This window comes from Dermacentor variabilis, chromosome 1 (genome assembly GCF_050947875.1).
Source record: "Dermacentor variabilis isolate Ectoservices chromosome 1, ASM5094787v1, whole genome shotgun sequence".
NCBI lineage: Eukaryota > Metazoa > Arthropoda > Arachnida > Ixodida > Ixodidae > Dermacentor > Dermacentor variabilis.
In genome coordinates, this window is record NC_134568.1 from 107439143 (window position 1) to 107455173 (window position 16031).

At 46.2% G+C, this 16031-nt stretch overlaps 1 protein-coding gene across 5 annotated transcripts in view; it reads left to right on the forward strand.

The window, feature by feature from the left end:
- Window positions 1-16031, forward strand: part of Vav (Vav guanine nucleotide exchange factor) — a 312152-nt gene that overhangs the window by 262432 nt on the left and 33689 nt on the right. For all 5 annotated transcript variants that reach the window (XM_075692551.1, XM_075692576.1, XM_075692567.1 and 2 more), the window contains 5 exons: window positions 67-168; window positions 247-278; window positions 994-1167; window positions 3175-3284; window positions 4463-4519. In XM_075692551.1, coding sequence (XP_075548666.1) covers window positions 67-168; window positions 247-278; window positions 994-1167; window positions 3175-3284; window positions 4463-4519 — 475 coding nt within the window. The remainder of the gene's footprint in view (window positions 1-66; window positions 169-246; window positions 279-993; window positions 1168-3174; window positions 3285-4462; window positions 4520-16031) is intronic.

Consider the following 16031-nt stretch of genomic DNA (forward strand, 5'->3'; position numbering starts at 1 on the left):
CTTTTTGAACATTTGATCTCCCATTTATAGAAGCATTTGTTTTTGTTTTCTGGGGTGGGGGGGCAGGGACAACATTAAGCCATCGGTTGCCAAGTACACAGACCACCACTTTATGATGCACACATTCAAGGTTCCCACTTACTGTGCAGACTGCAACAAGTTGTTACCGTAAGTCCTCGAGCACCTTCTGTTGTGCAGTCGTAATTATTGACCTCTGATTGGACGTGTGTATCATTCCTTCTGCAGAGGAATTTTCTTCCAAGGCTATAAATGTACAGGTGAGTAAGTTCAATACGATTACAAATAAGAAGCCAGCTTCCATTTATCAAAGTGTAAATGAAGGCTTCTCTTCATTATAGTCAAATAATGTGTTATAAATAATTCAAGGAGCTGAAGCAAATGGTCAATACCTCTGATAGTGAACACTGATGGAGGCTGTCTTGGTACAGGTCTGGCGATTACTCTGTGTGGATATTAAATTTTCACTTGCTTCTGCCAGGCATTCAAGCTAGTGAACTGAATAAGACTGCAGAACACTGCACCCAAAAGATGGCCCTTTAAAAGAATTGGCATAATGGCACTGCTCTGCACTGCACCAAAAAGTGTCTAGTCGTTCATTAATAAACAGATGGCCCTTTGAAAAAATTTGCATAATGCTAGGTCTAGCATTGGGCAGCAGCATGTCTTTGTCATGCTGTGTTCTAGACTACTGGTCAGTTTTTTTTAAAGTAATTTTAGACGTGACAGAGAGGTTAGCCTAAAATGGACTCCTCCAGCCTGCTACATTGCACCAGGGGAAGGGGAGAGAAATAAAGTTACAAGGAGGGACGATGAGCACAAGTAGACAGGTGCATGACTAGTGGGCTTATGACACATGCATGTAAAGACCTTACATCTGAGCTAGTAAGATTTGTTTTGAGAATTTGCCAGCCTGTGTTCACCAGTTAGTTGCTTGCTTACGGCTTTTATGGGCACTCTTTATCTTTTGCTCAGTGTGCGGTCTCGGTGTACATAAAGTTTGCATTGGAACTGTGCGGTCCTGTGGTGCCCCCAGTCTACCTCCGCGGCCCAGTTCCCACCTTGGTTCACAGTCCTCAACAGATGAGCCTACAACTCCCCCACGGCCACATCACGACCATGGAGCCAATGGAATTCGCTTTTCAATTTGTAAGCCAAATATTTGTGTTGTTGCTGTTGCAGACAAGTGCAAACAGCATACTATAGGGGAAGTACGTAGGCCTAGGAATTTTTGCTACCTTCAACAAAAAAATTAAGGTTTCTGTTTGCAGCACATTGCTGATCGTATTTACCACGTCTATGCTGTTCTATTGTAGTATTACAGTTAACCTTCTCTATTTCAAACTTGTTCCATTCAAATGAGCATCTTGTCTCTCCTTGTGTCACTCTTATAAATAGTAGCCACAAGCTGCTTTTATGGCATATCTTTTCATAATGTACTGTTGAATTTCAAGTTTTTATAAGGCAACAATTGAGGCTAACAGCAAGTGACAAAATGGAAATTGCTTGTTATTTCTATGAAAAGTTCTAATAGAAAACCTAAGCCCACTTTCTGATCAACATCCAGCAGACCAGCAGCCTAATATGCACATATTAGTCCATTACATCAATGGACAACCTACTTAATTATTTACACCTACAGGCTATCAGTCAAATAAATGGGTAAGTCAATAGACACGTCATCATTAGTTCAAAAAGTTGCACCATACTAATAGAGCTGTTGTAGTAGAATGCTGGCGCAGCAATAGATGAAAAAAAAAAATGCTTGTGTACGCTTTCGGAGACTTCAGAATATTAATAATGAAAGTATACACAAAGAAGTAAATTGCGAGAAAGTATCATGAACAGACCTTTTCGATGAGAGCTTTGGGGGCATCACCATAAAGTCCTGTGGACTGTTGTATTTATGGGTGAGCCCCCCCACAGAAGCATTGCAGAAGCTGGAGCGCATGCCTTTGTACTTGCACGCAACAGTCCACAGAGGATGTGCTCCTCCCCCGACTCGAAAGGTCCCTACAAATGGCTACAAATCAAATGCTCCATCAACTACACCTTGTCACAGCAATTCTGGTATTGTGCACATTATACTTACATTCGGCTGCCACAGCAAGTGTTACTTGAATATTATATCCCAGTCAGGTGGGCAAATTTAATACCACTTTGAGTGAGTGCCGTTTGCCACTAGTGTCATTCAGAAGCTGTCACACAGAAAGGTTTAGTGACATTGTATAATGCACTTGCTAGCGAGTGCATTTACTGAACTCACTTTGCTGCATCAAAACGTGTAGCCTCAATAGAAGTGCTTCAAAGAAATAATAATACTCAAGAGCATGATAGTCACTAATTCTAAAACCTGTTTTTTGAGATTTCAGCAACTATACGTGTCCCTGTGCCATCTGCAATGAAAAACACCATTCTACCTCTGTCCACATTGAATGCAATGCTGTCTTGTCTTGGCTTGTACCGATTGATCACATTAATGCATTTGCAGAGTTGTTTGCAAATATTGCCTAAATTAATGTACCTACTGATTTACCCTTCGACATTGCCATTAATTCTAAATGACGCTTTTCTTTTCCATATAGCAGCATGCCACCAAAGTACCACTTGCTTCACTGAAGTGCATTTGCTGAAAGTGTTGCCAAATTTGTCCGTGTGACTGGGTTATTAGACTATATGTTTTGGAAAATGCACAGGTTTCAGTTGGCTGTATATCTTCATTTAATGTGGGTGGAACAGTCACCAGCAAACATGTCAAAATGTAAACAAACAAACAAGCAAACAAAAGAACAGTGAGACAACTTCAGAAATCACAAGGCAGTTGCAGGCTCCTAGGGTCTGGTTGTGACCATTGCCACCTCCAATGGCTTTTCATGTGTTGGTCTTCTGGGAAACGACATCTAAATGTTCTGACATATGCAGTGCTATGGTTTCTTTCTATGGCCACAACCGATGCTATGGATGCAAGGAAAGTAGAATAATATACAATAATAAGGCTTGTCAGACAAACCTAAAACGTGTTGCAGAAATGAACAGGAAGGCATTCAAAACTATTTCCTGCCACTATGCTGAACATATTGATCACTTTATGATGTTATACTGTACAAGTGTCTTGCCCATATTGAAGCAGTTTCAATTTTGTGTGTTGTTTCCTAGCTATAGCAAAGGCCAAACAGTCATTCACCAGCTCCAGCCCTGGGTACCTATCATTTGCTGCTGATGACGTCATTGAAGTTCTCAGAAAAATCAGTAGTTCCATTTGGGAGGTAAGCAGCTCACACCTCAAGCTTCATGCTCTGAAGTCCAACTGTAAAAAAATTTTGGGCTGCAGCGCCATGTAAAATTTCATGGTGGAAATATAAGTGAATCCATTGTGAAAGGCTCGCAGAAGAAAACGATTCCAGTAGATGTTTTTTACCGAAACAGAAAATAGAGAAAGCTGCCATTACCGCTCACTAGAAGTGATGCATGTCTCAGAACGCGCAGCTCCTTGAGGTGAAATGAAAGGTTTGGCGCCATCCACGGCTACCCTCGGCACAGTGAAAAAAATCTCGGAGGCAATGCGCTGGTACTTGCGTCATATACGCTAACCACCACATGCACACATCAGTTGCTTAGGTGCTATTTAAAGGCTGCTAACAAGACAATTTGGCAATTATCAGCCCTGCAGCTTTGCTAAGGTTGCTTCAGTAGTATGTACTACTCTTTTAGAGTTGAGCACCTCTACAATAAAATGACCTGTATAAGGAAGGAATAATTTTGTATCTGTTCAATTGTGAGTGGTGTAATGCATGGTCTTTACAATGAAGCAACCTGTGTAACAAAGGATTTCGGAGGCCCCAAACACTTGATTATAAAGGCCAAATTTAGCCAAAGGGAAATTTCATTGCTGTTGGGCTTTAATGCTTGCTGTTATCTAGTGCTGAACCTTCATATATTGCAGACCTTGCTCTGCACAGTGATTGCAATCACCTAATTATCAATCAAAAAGAGCATTCCCTGTAAAGATTTGGCACTACCACTTCCTGTGGCCAAATGTGGGGAATGTTGCTTGCCTGTAGTTTTCTTCTCTAATTACCACCTTTTTTACATGTTCATACACTTCAGTTGCCATAAATAAGCACTGAAAAAATAAATTGCTGAGCAGTGCACATAAAGTTGCATTTGCTGTGTCCATGAATAATGGACACAGCAAATGTCTAGTACTGTAATTTGTTTTGCATCAAAATTTGTACTAGCTGTGTTGCACAATACAAGACCATTAATTTCAAGCTATGTGTCACACAAATTTATGAGCCCTTATTTTTTAATTTACTTATTAAGCATTTTTCTGTTAGAAAACCTAATCATCATTCATTCTTCTTCTAACTTTTTATTACAAAAATTTTGTTTTATTTTGCACTGTTGTCACTCTTATGGTTTTATGTACTCCTGTACTTATCAGGGCCGCCTACAAAGGACAGCAGAAGAGGGCTTTTTTCCTGCTGCATGTGTTGAAGAGGTGAGGAAATTCAGTAGTCTCTCACATGAGTCATCATGTGACAGAATTGTTTGCTGCTAGGGCATGCAAGCATTTGTGCAACTTACCTTTTCAACAACGCAGTGTTTTACAAAAAGACTAATTGAAACATCTCCTAGTAGCATGTCGATAAAATCATATGCGTAAATTAATATTAACAAGGAACTTGAGTAGTAACAGGATGTGCAATGGAAGAATTTGGAACATTGGCAAACTGCTGTCATTTTTTAAGTAAAATGAGATCCATGTGATAACTGTGCAGGGCAGACTTAAGTGCTTCAATTTGCACAATAATTTACCATGTGGCACCTTGTTGATTGTTTTACATAGATCTAATCAGAAAGCATTAATTTAACCATGCATATCAACAACACTAAAGAACTCGTGCACAGTTGATTCTAATTGTGTGGCTGTAGACAAGCCTTCTCTAAAAACATGCTGATATGCTAAGAACACTTTGTTTTCACTGTGAAAATCATTTGTGTAATTTGCAATATGTTCAGACATCTTACAAGACGAGCTGGTTATCGGAACAGGGTGGTATGTATCGGAATGATGCATGCATGCTTTACGGCATTCATCCAATACTTCTTCCAAAGCCGGCAAAGAGTTGAAGATGTAATCAGTTAGCCTGATAATTGTGCTGCATAACGTCTCAAGAATACTCTCAAAAAACCATCAGGACCAATAGATTTCTTATGTTTTCTTTGTAAAACAAAGAAAACATAGATGTAAAATAATTGCCTATGCACTTTCTCATATGCTTCAGCTTTTTCAAGAGTCATGTGCAGAGCCCTCTCATAAATATTCATCAAGCTTCAACATTTCACACTGAATGTAGCAATTTTTAAATATTTCCTACTTTTCTAAGATCACCTTTAATGTTGCCTAAAAGGCTCCAAAATTAGTAAGTGGGGGGGTGTAAGAGTTGGGGTCGAGCATGAATTATATGGTAGCTGGCCCATGCCATCGTCCAACCCATCCACGCTGAGGACGTTGTTGAAGGGAAGGACTTGTTCTCATCGAGAATGAGGAATATGGGTTTTATGTACAATATCTACATGAAGGCTGGAGAACATTACAGTTCATCAGTCTAGCATGACTGAAAAAGAATGCACACCCAGCAGCCGCGCAACGGCTGCTTATAAATATAAACACTCTGTCCTCCCTAGATCCCTGGGTGAGGGAAAACGGCCGTTCAACCTTCGACCAATGGGAGCATCCAAAGTCCGCGTAGCCGACCCGCCTTTGAGGGGGAGGGTTTACACACTCACTTCCGCACAGGTTTCACTGAACACACCAAGGTGAGAGGGTTCTCACAGACAGAGGTTTTGACCCGAGCAGGCGCCTCTTGATCTCAGAGTTGACCCCGCGGTCAGTGGCCGCCGCGTCTGTACATTGACTATGACGGCTTTTGGGGCCCGTGAGACCACACCGCAAAACATCTTGTTCCAGGAGTTCCCCCGCTCCAAACAAACTTTGACGGCGATGGCGAATCCACTAACAATACTTGGTCCACCGACCGCGTCTAGACATACCGGCGCCGTATGGCTGTTGATGCTGCACATTGTCTTTACAAAGCGAGTCGTCGCGGCAGGGTGGGAAGGCTTCGGAGGTCGCTTCTCCGAAGATTGCCAACCCCCGCAGGCTGATAGTAACAGGGGTAAGTTGGTGTGCATCTCGATTTCAGGCACGTTTTGGCCATGGCCGATCATGGCTGTAAGTACGGCTGATTGCATACACAGCCATGCACCCTGCTTCGGAGGTAATGTGCCGCGTGTGCAAAGAGCGGGTGTGCCAAGAAGGCGTGGCACCATGTAAGCTGTCTTACCGCATGTTTAGTATTGGAGGTTGCATAATCTCGAGTTTCAATGACCCGTTGTAGGGAGAGGCAGACGAAGCATTTGCTCCCCACTGCCGGCGCTTTTTCTGATAGCTTCGTCCCAGTGTGGGCAACGCTATCAATCGTGGGGCCGGAGTGCATGGGAAAGCGTGGATGGCTTCGCTTAATTCATACCGCCGATGTGAAGATATTGTCACGTGATCGTGACGTCAAAGAACACAGTAGCAATACTGTGAAAGGCAAAACTAGTTTTTATTGGGCGAACCTGTGCCCACAAAACAGGCAACACTTTAAGCACAACGAGAGCGGCGAACACAGTCAGCGATCGTAGAAAATCTGATCAACGGGTCAAGCGCATCAGCTTTTATACATCAATCGTCGAACGTTCCAGACTAATCGCTGGGACCCGCGCGCCTCCCACAAAGTTCTACATTATTCTCATCACGCACACATGCAATCAGATTACACAAGTTTCGGTCACAGACAGTGGATGGAACCATCGATAACATTTCAGAAACTTCCCATACATGCAAGCACGTCCTGCGCTGTGCGATAACATTTGTTAGGCGGTGAAACGTGTCGTCCAATAAAGACAAGTACACGTGTCAATACCCCTCTCTTAAAAATCATCGACCGGATGCTGCAAACAAACGAAAGTAATAAAGAAAAGCACTCGTAGCAAAGAAAACAAAAATAAGGAAGTTCGTCAGCATGCATAAAAGGGCCTCAGACGCACTACGTGGACCACTTCAGATCGTGCCCGGCCCTGCTGTGACTGCGAAATGCCGTCTGGCACGACCTCATAGTCCAGTTTGCCAACACGTCGGATGATCTTGTAGGGTCCGAAATAACGTCGCAATAGTTTCTCACTGAGTCCTCGTCAACGTATTGGGGTCCAAACCCAAACACGGTCACCAGGCTGGTACTCGACAAACCGTCGTCGGAGGTTGTAGTGTCAGCAGTCGGTACGCTGCTGGTTCTTGATCCGTAGGCGGGCGAGCTGTTGGGCTTCTTCGGTGCGCTGGAGATAGGTAGCGACGTCAAGATTCTCCTCCTCAGTGACGTGCGGCAGCATGGCGTTGAGCGTCGTCGTCGGGTTCCTGCCGTAAACAAGCTTAAATGGCGTGATCTGTGTTGTTTCTTGCACCGCCATGTTGTAAGCGAAGGTTACGTACGGCAGGACGGCATCCCAGGTCTTGTGTTCGACGTCGACGTACATTGCTAGCATGTCGGCGAGGGTTTTATTCAGGCGCTCTGTAAGACCATTCGTCTGTGGGTGGTAGGCAGTTGTCCTCCTCTGCCTTGTCTGGCTGTACTGAAGAATGGCCTGAGTGAGCTCCGCTGTAAAGGCCGTTCCTCTGTCGGTGATGAGGACTTCTGGGGCGCCATGTCGCAGCAGAATGCTTTCGACGAAAAATTTTGCCACTTCGGCTGCGCTGCCATTTCGGCAGAGCTTTAGTTTCAGCAAAGCGGGTGAGGTAGTCCGTCGCCACGATGATCCACTTATTTCCGGATGTTGACGTTGGAAACTGCCCCAACAAGTTCATCCCGATCTGCTGAAGAGGTCGGCAAGGGGGCTTGATCGGCTGTAGTAATACGTCTGGCCTTGTGGGTGGTGTCTTACGTCGCTGACAGTCTCGGCATGTCTTGAAGTAACGGGCAACGTCGGCGGTTAGGCGCGGCCAGTAATACCTTTCTTGTATCGTCGATAGCGTCCGGGAGAAGCCGAGGTGCCCAGCGGTCGGATCGTCATGTAGGGCGCGCAGTACTTCTGGACGCAGCGCTGACGGAACAACAAGGAGGTAGTTGGCGCGGACTGGTGAGAAGTTCTTCATCACGAGTTGATTGTTTTGAAGCATGAAGGAAGATAATCCGCGCTTAAATGTCCTGGGGACAACGTCGGTGTGCCCTTCCAAATATTCGACGAGGTCTTTTAGCTCCGGGTCTGCCCGTTGCTGTTCAGCGAAGTCTTCCGCGCTTATAATTCCAAGGAAGGCGTCGTCATTCTCGTCATCTTGTGGCGACGGGTCAATGGGGGCGCGTGATAGGCAATCGGCATCGGAGTGTTTTCGTCCGGACTTGTTACAGTGATGTCGTATTCTTGTAGTCTGAGGCTCCACCGCGCCAGTCGTCCTGAAAGATCCTTTATATTCGCTAGCCAACACAACGCGTGATAGTCGCTGACGACTTTGAATGGCCTGCCATAAAGATTAGGGCGAAATTTAGCTGTAGCCCAAATGATGGCGAGGCATTCCTTTTTGGTCGTAGAATAGTTGCCTTCCGCTTTTGACAGCGACCGGCTAGCGTAAGCTATTACCTGTTCGACTCCGTTTCTCCTCTGGACTAGAACGGCACCGAGGCCTAGGCTACTGGCGTCAGTATGGATTTCTGTATCGGCATACTCGTCGAAGTGCGCAAGTACCGGCGGTGACTGCATGCGTCGTTTGAGTTCTTCAAATGTGTCGGCCTGCGGCGTTTCCCACTTGAACTCAACATCACATTTAGTTAGACGTGTCAACGGCTCAGCGATGTGTGAAAAGTCCTTGACAAAGCGCCTGTAGTAGGCACACATGCCAAGGAATCTACGCACTGACTTCTTGTCGATGGGTTGCGGGAACTGTGCGATGGCAGCTGTCTTTTGCGGGTCTGGACGGACACCAGATTTGCTGACTACGTGGCTTAGGAACAGAAGCCCATCGTAAGCGAAGCGGCATTTTTCCGGCTTCAGAGTAAGCCCTGATGACTTGATGGCCTCTAGAACTGTCGCAAGCCGCCTGAGGTGATCGTCGAAATTTCCGGCGAAGACGACGACGTCATCCAAGTAAACGAGACAGGTCTGCCACTTCAATCCTGCTAAAACCATGTCCATCACGTGCTGGAACGTTGCAGGCGGCGAGCACATTTCAAATTGCATAACCTTGAACTCGTAGAGGCCGTCTGGGGTGATTAAGGCCGTCTTTTCGTGATCTCTTTCGTCGACTTCTATTCGCCAATAGCCAGACTTGAGGTTCATCGATGAGAAGTATTTAAGCATTGCAGAGCCGATCCAGTGCGTCATCTATTCGTGGGAGGGGGTATACGTCCTTCTTCATGATCTTGTACAGACGATGATAATCGACGCAGAAACGTAGGGTTCCGTCTTTTTTCTTCACCAAGACAACAGGAGATGCCCACAGGCTTTTGGATGGCTGGATGATGTCGTCGCGCAACATTTCGTCGACTTGGTGCCTTATAGCCTCACATTCTCGTGTAGAAACTCGATAAGGGCTCTGGCAGAGTGGTCGAACACTCTTCGGTTATTATGCAATGGTTTGCGACTGGCGTTTGTCAAATCCTTGGACGTCGAAAAGCACTCTTTGTATCGTCAAAGTAAGCTTCTCAGCTGTTGTTGTTTAATCATGGGGAGACTTGGATTTATGTTGAAGTCTGGTTCGGGAACTACGGTCGTTGAGGTACAAGCGGCAGAATCCGAGAGGACAAACGCATTGCTGGTTTCCAGAATTTCCTCGCTGTATGCGATCGTCGTGCCCTTGTTGATGTGCTTGAACTCCTGGCTCAAGTTTGTCAGCAACACTTTCGTGTTTCCTTCGTGCAGTCGAGCGATTCCTCTAGCAGCACAAATTTCACGGTCGAGCAGTAGACGTTGGTCGCCTTCGATGACGCCTTCTTCGTCAGCAGGTATTTCTGTGCCGACCGAATAACAACGCTCGAGCGAGGCGGGATGCTCACTTGATCTTCGAGCACACTCAAGGTGTGGTGACTACGAGAGCTCTCCGGCGGTATCGCTTGATCTTCCGACAGCATTAGCGATTTTGACTTCAGGTCTATGATTGCGCCGTGTTGGTTCAGAAAGTCCATGCCGAGAATGACGTCTCGTGAACACTGTTGGAGGATAACAAAGGTGGCAGGGTACGTCCGGTCATGAACGGTAATTCTTGCCGTGCAGATTCCAGTCGGCGTAATGAGGTGTCCTCCAGCGGTTCGAATTTGATGGCCTTCCCATGCAGTTTTAGCTTTCTTCAACTGGGCGGCGATGTGTCCACTCATTACGGAGTAATTAGCCCCTGTGTCCACTAAGGCGGTAACTGCGTGGCCGTTGAGAAGCACGTCGAGGTCGGTGGTTCTTTCTCTGGCGTTGCAGTTAGGTCTTGGCGTCGGATCACGGCTGCACTGTGTTGAACTGAAGTTGAAACGTCGCATCGTCAAGTCGCCTTTCGTCGGTGTAGTCTTGGCTTCCTGACTTCGTCGGGACGGCGGCGTGCCATTATTATGTCGTCGAGATGGTCTCTTCGTCGTCTTCGTCAGTGGCGGAAGATCTTCGTCAGTTTGACGAACAGCAACCGCACCTCCATCAGTTGCTGCTTTTAGTTTTCCGGATATGGGCTCGCTGACCGGCCCCGGGCTGGGCCAGTGTATGGTCGGTGCTGCGGCGACAGGTAGCTGCCTGGTGATGGCGAACGCAACGGTCGTCGAGAGCTTCACTGAGTAGCGGCGAGGTAGTTGACGATATCGCGAGGGCGTTAACTTTGCTGGGGGCGCGGAGCATTGACGGCAAAACCTCGCAATCCCATCACCCGGTATGGGCATCGTCGGTAGACGTGACCCGCTTCTCCGCAGTGGTAGCAGAGCGGGCGGTGGTCAGGAGCGCGCCAAACGTCTGTCTTCCTCGGGTAGCTGCACTGGGTGACGAGTGGGCGTGCTGGCGGCGGCGTTGGTGGTCGACGGAATTGCGGCGTTACGGGGCCCTGGCACGGTCATGGAGGGGGACCTTGACGGCGGGCGACGGCGGTGTAGGTGATCGCTTGCGGCTGAGGCTGCGGCGATTCAGGGGCTACTCCGAGTTGTTGTTGGAGCTGCTCACGTACGGTGTCAGCAATAGAAGCCACTTGAGGCTGTGATGATGGGAACAGCTTCTGTAGCTCCTCCCGCACGACCGCTCGGATAGTCTCACGTAGGTCGTCGGTGGCCAGTGACTGAACTCCGCCGTAGTTTGTCAGGTTCGTGCGGCGGTCGAATTGCCGGTTTCGCATCTTGAGTGTCTTCTCAATGCTGGTGGCTTCGCGAAGAAACTCGTCGACGGTCTTCGGTGGGCTTCGTACCATTCCGGCAAAAAGTTCCTCCTTCACACAACACATGAGTAGGCGGACTTTCTTCTCCTCGGGCATTTCAGGGTCGGCGTGGCGGAATAGACTGCCCATTTCCTCCGTGAAGGTCGCGGTTGTCTCATTAGGTAGCTGCACCCGGTTTTCTAATAGCGCTTGGGCTCGTTCTCGGCGTACGACGCTTGCAAATGTCTGCAGGAAGCCGCTTCAGAACAGTTCCCAGGTCGTTCAGGTGGCTTCTCTGTTCTCGAACCACGTCCTGGCCGCCTCTTCCAATGTGAAGAAGACATGTCGCAGTTTGTCGTCGCTGTGCCAGTTGTTAAATGTAGCGACTCTCTCATACATCTCAAGCCAGCTTTCCGGATCCTCGAACGTTGAACCGCGGAACGTCGGAGGCTCCCTGGGCTGCTGCAGCACGACGGGGGATGCTGGGGCTGTCATTGGGGTGGACTTGGTGGCGATCTTCCTGGTCGTCTCAGGCAAAAGTCCGTGCTCCGGGGCAGACCTTGCAGCCTGCGGCTACCTCGCTGGTTCTTGGCTTGGGTCACGGCTTTGTGGAGGCGTCCGGTACATGAACGCAAAGCACCTCCACCTGATGTCACGTGGTCGTGGCGTCAAAGAACAGAGTAGCAATACTCTGAAAGGCAAAACTAGCTTTTATTGGGCAAACCTGTGCCCACAAAACAGACTACATTTAAAGCACAACGAGAGCGGCGAACACAGTCAGTGATCGTCGAACGTTCCAGACTAATCGCTGGGACCCGCGCGCCTTCCACAAAGTTCTACATTATTCGCGTCGTGCACACATGCAATCAGATTACACAAGTTTCGGTCATGGACAGTGGATGGAACCATCGATAACATTCCAGAAACTTCCCACACATGCAAGCACGTCCTGCGCTGTGCGATAACATTTGTTAGGCGGTGAAACGTGTCATCCGATAAAGACAAGTATGCGTGTCAGTATTGTCGACGGACGTGGCTTGAAACCGTATCAATCGTCGCCGACTCCTAAATTTGTCAAAATGAATTTTTTTCTCATTCAAATTTGATTTTTTCGATTGCCCGATAATTCATAAAATTCTGCGACCATTTTTGCATAAGAAATGTCGATCGGCGACTGTCCTTATTTGCATAAAATGTCGAATTTAATTACAACGAAATTTCGATATATCGAAGCAAATTCCCGCTTTTACTGACTTCATAATATCGAGGCTTAACTGTAGTATCTCCAAACAAGGAAGACTCTCCTATTTTGAAGTTCGAAATCATGACCTACTGGAACTCCAGACTTGCACGGATAACCGGCTTATATGGGAGCCGCCTGCACCAACTCTCATTCAAATGTTGGCCATTGGTGTTGGTTTTATGACTGTTCATCTTCTACTCTATGGTTGGCTGGGGCCAGCTGATACGGCATTGTAATTAGAATAGCAGCTGTTGTGCTGTGACCAACTGCTTACAGAGTTTGATTTTTATGATCAAAGTTGCAGTGATGTCACAAATCTATGATCGGTCATTTGGCTCCCAAACTTGACTGCCTGAACTTCAAAAATCTCTGCAAATTTAGTCTGCTGCTCTAGAATAGTGTGAAATACCAGCTCATACTGTATTGCCTGTTTGCACGCAGAAACAAACCGCACATTTCTTACACATTAATACCCGAGCTACACGTGCGAGGTTAATTACATTAAAAGTGCTAGACCTTAAGTTTCTTAATGCCATTATATTTCGGTTGCTGCTACATGCGCATATTTAATTACATTAAACCTCGCGATGGCGATAGCTGCAGTGAAATGGGTAAGTTTGCTTGCCAATCATAGTACAATAAAAACAGTTATCTAGGGAGCAAATGTTTATTAAATTGAGTGAGAAACATTAGTAGGCATATTTCATGTATTTTACTACAGGACTGTCATTGTTGCACCCAGCCGTAAACTGCTTGAAGCCGAGGCTAGCTCGACGGCCAATCCATAGCATATCCAAAGCATTAAAATTGGGAAAATGGTGCTCGCAGCTTCAAAGCTTTCAAGCAACGATCCTGAAGAATTTGACCGTGTGCTCCAGTTCGTTGTGGCATATGTGCTTCTTCAAGCCAAACATCGTCGAGAAATTCGAAGGCTTCAGTATGAGGCCAACAAGGCCAGGAGTCGCCGCCGTGCAATCAAACAGCCTCTCCTGGCTAACATGCTCACGATTAGTGCTGTAGATGTGCGTGGTGGCAAGAGCGCGCCTGCTGATCTCTACGAAACTAAAGAGCTCCGGCACGGATCTATCGCTACCTGCAAGTTATTCTTACCTGCACAATACACATGCTTCTTCTTCCTGTCTGTCACCATGTAAAGCAAGGCAATGCAACCGTTTTGTACCATTGCAGCGATCCCGCGTAGTGATAGAAAGTGCCCTGAGTATTATGCAACACGTCTCAGTTTCAAAAAAGTCTGTATTGCAAGCAGTATAATTCCCAGGAGATTGCCTATACAAAGCAAAGCAGTGCCACCATTTCCTGCCGTTGTGGCGATTGCGCGCAGAGATAGAAGCCCCGAGTGTTATGCAGCACGTCTCACTTTCAGATCCAGCGAAAGCCTTATCCCGTGTGGACCAGCCACAGCATGCGCAGCGAAAGAAAGCGCTTCGTACCGTCAGAGAACAGGGCCTGCATCCAGCAAGTGATTCGAAAGCACATGGGTTATGCAGCAACCTTACAGTACCATAGGGAGCTGGGAGAGTGTGCGTATTTTATACCGTATTTACTCGCATAATGATCGCACTTTTTTGGAAAAAAAATTGACGCAAATTCAGGGGTGCGATCATTACACAGGTTAAATTTCCCACGAGAAGATAAAAAAAATTTTTTTCACGCCGCATTTGCTGCGGGATGACAACAGGTCAACAAATAGGCGGCTGCCGCTGTGTGTAGTGCGGGACACCAAAACAAAAATGGCGGCCGGCAGAGCAAGCCGAACACAATTTCTTTTTCTTCTCGTGAGTACATTACGTGCATTGAAACAGTTTCTTCCGTATCAGTAATGAATAATATAGTTAATATCGGCAAGTTTGTGGCAATAACGTAGCCATGTCCACTTTGAGGGGAAAGAAACAGATGGGCTTGCTTAGCTGCCAGTGACATAGAAACACATGGCCGGCATGCTGCGGAAACTGCGCCATTTGTCTTCACTACTATCCTAATACGGCACGTTTCCGCTAAGGGTGGGCGAATAACTTAGGTGTGTTACAAGTGTCGGCGCATGAATAGGGTACACTTCTAACATATAAGTGTAAACGTGGCTGTTATCGTTGCCGCTCGCGATTTGTTGCGTGCCCACGAGTGCAGATAAGAAGAATCGAAAGGCGCCTTTTTTGTTGTTGTTGACCACAACCATAATAAAGCCTACACATAATAAAGGCAAGTTTGGTTGTACCTTTTTTTGTCATGGAAGTGCGGAAAGTGATGAAAGTAATGAAATGGGGCATCTACTTAAGAATGTTCGGTGCGTGCAGACCGCTTGGTTTGCCTTGAAGAGTCGTTCGCGTAGCATTCGACAGATGGTAATTGCAATCATTATTAGCTAGACTTGGTACACGACATATCGCTGTGGCAAGTTCGGGGTGCAATCATTACACAGGAAATGAAAAAAAAATCCAATTTTGCCGACAAAATTCAGGGGTGCGATCATTATGCGAGTAAATACAGTACTCCTGATCTGGTAACTCTGTGCACTTCGGAAACGTCGTCGTTGCATTCACTATATTTGACGGTATTTTTTCACGTCAGATTTGGCAGGCAGTCTGGCAACAGACTTCTACCACACCAGTCAGAACTCTGCCTAAACAGTGCTAGGAGCAGATTTTTTAAATTTCGCTTTTGTAAATTTTTAAAATCTGGCTACTAATTGAACCACATGATAGCCATGTCTGGAGATTAAACTTCAGATTGCTCTAAAATTGGTAATACCTGCAATGTAAAAAAAGTAGTCCTACATTTGTGTTCCTTACACTTTGCAGTATCCAATCATATGAACATTCTGGCTGATACTCTTCTTGAGATTGTTCTGATAAACAATGGGTGACTAATTTTAACTATATCTGGAATCACTGTCAATTTAAAAAGTAATTATATTTATGAAATCAGCATGAAAAACTTTGGTTGCGAATTTTTATTAAATTTGGTCAAAAAATTTTTTAAAATTTGTTAAACACCTCTTCTCCCCTTAAGCCGTAGTCGCTAACTGTATGCCAAACAGTTAGTGTGTAGTATTTACTTAGTTTTTCGGTGCGTACAAGCACAGAATCAGACAAATGTAGTGTGCATAGACCATGGATAATGAAACTGCAGTGCATGGACCTTTCAAAGACTGCAGTCGCCACCAATAGTGACGTTAAAACATAGTGGCCTTAACATGTTTCATGCTCCCATAGCTTCTTCCACTTCCATATAGTCCACGATGACAGTATGGAAGTGGATGATGGCCCTCTCACATCCGATGTGGTGCGTGCATTAACCATCATGAGGGTGTTTGCAGAGAAGTGTGGCCTGATGGAGAAACTG